Source organism: Galeopterus variegatus, unplaced genomic scaffold (assembly GCF_000696425.1).
Source record: "Galeopterus variegatus unplaced genomic scaffold, G_variegatus-3.0.2 Scaffold6120, whole genome shotgun sequence".
NCBI classification, from domain to species: Eukaryota; Metazoa; Chordata; class Mammalia; order Dermoptera; family Cynocephalidae; genus Galeopterus; species Galeopterus variegatus.
Genome location: NW_007732231.1, coordinates 241,632 through 244,107, shown reverse-complemented (window position 1 = coordinate 244,107; position 2,476 = coordinate 241,632). Strand labels below are relative to the sequence as shown.

General features: G+C 53.4%; 1 protein-coding gene across 1 annotated transcript in view; it reads left to right on the top strand.

Moving 5' to 3' along the window:
* The first annotated feature begins 2,233 nt into the window (after positions 1–2,233).
* The window catches only part of KLRG2 (killer cell lectin-like receptor subfamily G, member 2), a 17,709-nt gene continuing 17,466 nt past the window's right edge, over positions 2,234–2,476 (top strand). The window contains exon 1 of the mRNA XM_008590463.1: positions 2,234–2,464. Coding sequence (XP_008588685.1) covers positions 2,234–2,464 — 231 coding nt within the window. The remainder of the gene's footprint in view (positions 2,465–2,476) is intronic.

Here is a 2,476-nt window from a genome sequence, read left to right as displayed (position 1 = left end):
CCACTCTTCTCGCATGGCTGTAACATGGCCACCAGCATTATGGCCACCTCCTGACCTCTGAGCACCAGTGCCCACCACTGACTCCCCATAGGCACTGTGTCCCCCAGTTCAAATTCCAGACAGAATTTAGGATGCCCCTGGGTGCCTTTGAGTTGGTAGCCCAGCCCAGAAAGGTCAGCTGTGGCCAGGAGAGCCAGGCCTCGGGGTGTCCCCCATGGGATACAGGGAGTGTGCCTGAGAGTGACACACAATGTGCCTCACACTGACTCTCTCTGACCTGAAATACCTGGAAAGTGAGAGATCCTTGATTTTATAAACTGGTCACTAATCATCATCCCTATCTAAGAAAGAACAGGAGGACGTTCCCTCTCAGCTCCAGACCACACAGAAGATGGACAAGCAACCAGGTCTCAGCAGGGACCCCCACCTCTGAAAGGGGAAACAGAGGACAGAATGTAGGGACATTAAAAAAATATTTTACATACTTTACTTTGAATTATTTACATTTTTATAATTAACTTTATTCACCCTAAAGAGTAACTTACAATATGCAATTTTTTAAAAAACTGAATTTTAGCTTAAGAAGATCCATAAATATATTTTCTTTGTAGAAAGCGGAAACATTCTAGATAAGGTTGAAGTGTCCTAGACTAATCCCCCGTCTTCCTCCCCAAATAGCAGAATCCACTATTATCAGTTTGGTGTGAATCATTCCACACCTTTCAAAATGTATTTTCATGCATATATATGCCCCCACATTAAATATATAGTCTGGGGTTTTGAAGGAAGTAAACATAAAATGTTTTACTATAGCACTTCCTTTCTGCTGAACTTTTTCTCTCAATTACGTGTCTTCAGGGGACATTCTTCCAGTAGTTTAACCCCTCTCTTAAGTTCCTACTCCATCCCCCAGGGCTAACAAGTCTTTGGTGTTGACCTAAAAGAAACTGAGGCTATCTTCGGAGCTCAGTTCTCCAGGCAACCTGATCAATGCTTTTCCCTGGTTGCAACCATCATATTGGGGAAGAACCCAAGGAAAGAGAGAAGACAGTCCCCCTAATCACTTCATCACGTTTCTTATTAGTCGTACATGACATATAGATTTGGGATCATTACTAGGTTATGTCGTACACACAGGGATCTAGGGTAAGAGTTACAAAAAGCATTCTAGGTTATTTTATGACTTTTTGGTACCATCACATCTACTTCTAAGTAAAAATGGTCTTATGATAACGTTTTCCAGGAAAAGCAGATGTGACTTCTGACTTAGCTTAGATCTCCCAAAGCACCGCAATTTAGCTGACCTGGTCAGAGCAGGTTTTTTGGTATCAATGGTCATTCCAAATGCTGCTCCTAAGGCCACTCCAGCAGAAGTCTCTGGAGTAGGGGCACTTTACATTTTAGTGCTTATACTAAAAAACTATCCCTTGTTTATCTGAAATTCAAATGTAAAAATACCAGTGGCCTCATGTCCCCTATGAGATTCAGAAGGTCCGGGTGTAGCCCCGCCAGGAATCTCTTAAACGGCATCCAGCTCACTGGCCAGGGCTGGGAACGCTGTTCTCCACCCCGCCGGGCCGGCCCGACCCAACGCAGGCTCCTCTGCCCGTGGAAATGCACGTGTTCGAGCTTATCCATTGCTCAGTCTTTAATGAGTTAGGCTAGTAGGAGTCGGGCCTCAGAGTCACTGACTCCGGGACTCCTGCCGTGGTGGGTCCTCTCAGCTGTGGCCCCCTTCCCCCTGCTCATTGCCAGGACAACCAGCTCTGCCACCTCTCCGCAGGCCGCCGGCTTCCCGTTTTCTCTGAGGTCCGGGGATCCAGACAGGCTTGGCCGGTAGCTCCCCGCCCAAACCGAAGTGCGGCCGAAGAAGAGGACGGAGGCAGGCCGGGCTCGGGGCTCCGTCCCACCTGCCTCTCTAGTCGTTCCGTTCCTCCGAGAGCCGCCGCCCACTTGTGAACCCTCAGCCGGGAGCCTGCAGCCCCCAGCCCCGGTTCTCTGTGCGGGGAGGAAGCTGGTTCCTGAAGGGGCGTGGCCAGCAGAACCCAGCCACAGCCAATCACAGCGGGGCCCTTCAGGCAGGGCGTGGCCTGACGGCCTCAGCTGCGCGGCCGGACCAATCGGGACCCAGGAGGGTAAACGGGTCCCCGCCGGGCGGGGTGCGCCGCGCTCGGCACCTCCCGGCTCAGAGCGCTGGATGGTTCCGAGAGGCGGAGCCGCGGCCGAGTTTTGCATGGAGCCCCTGGGAGGACGGGTCCCGGCGCTGGAGCAGCCGCAGGTCCCCACGGAGGCGCGACAGCCTGGGAGTCCCGAAAGCAGCCCGAGGCTGGCCGAGACGGTGAAGGAGCCGGCGGGCGCGGGCCCGGACCCCTCGTGCGAGAAGCTACCGCCCGCGCCTCGCCCCGCGCGCCTGCGGCCGTCGCCGCTCAACCTGGGCTACGGCGCCTTCCGTCGCCCCGGGTCCGCCGGCCCCGAG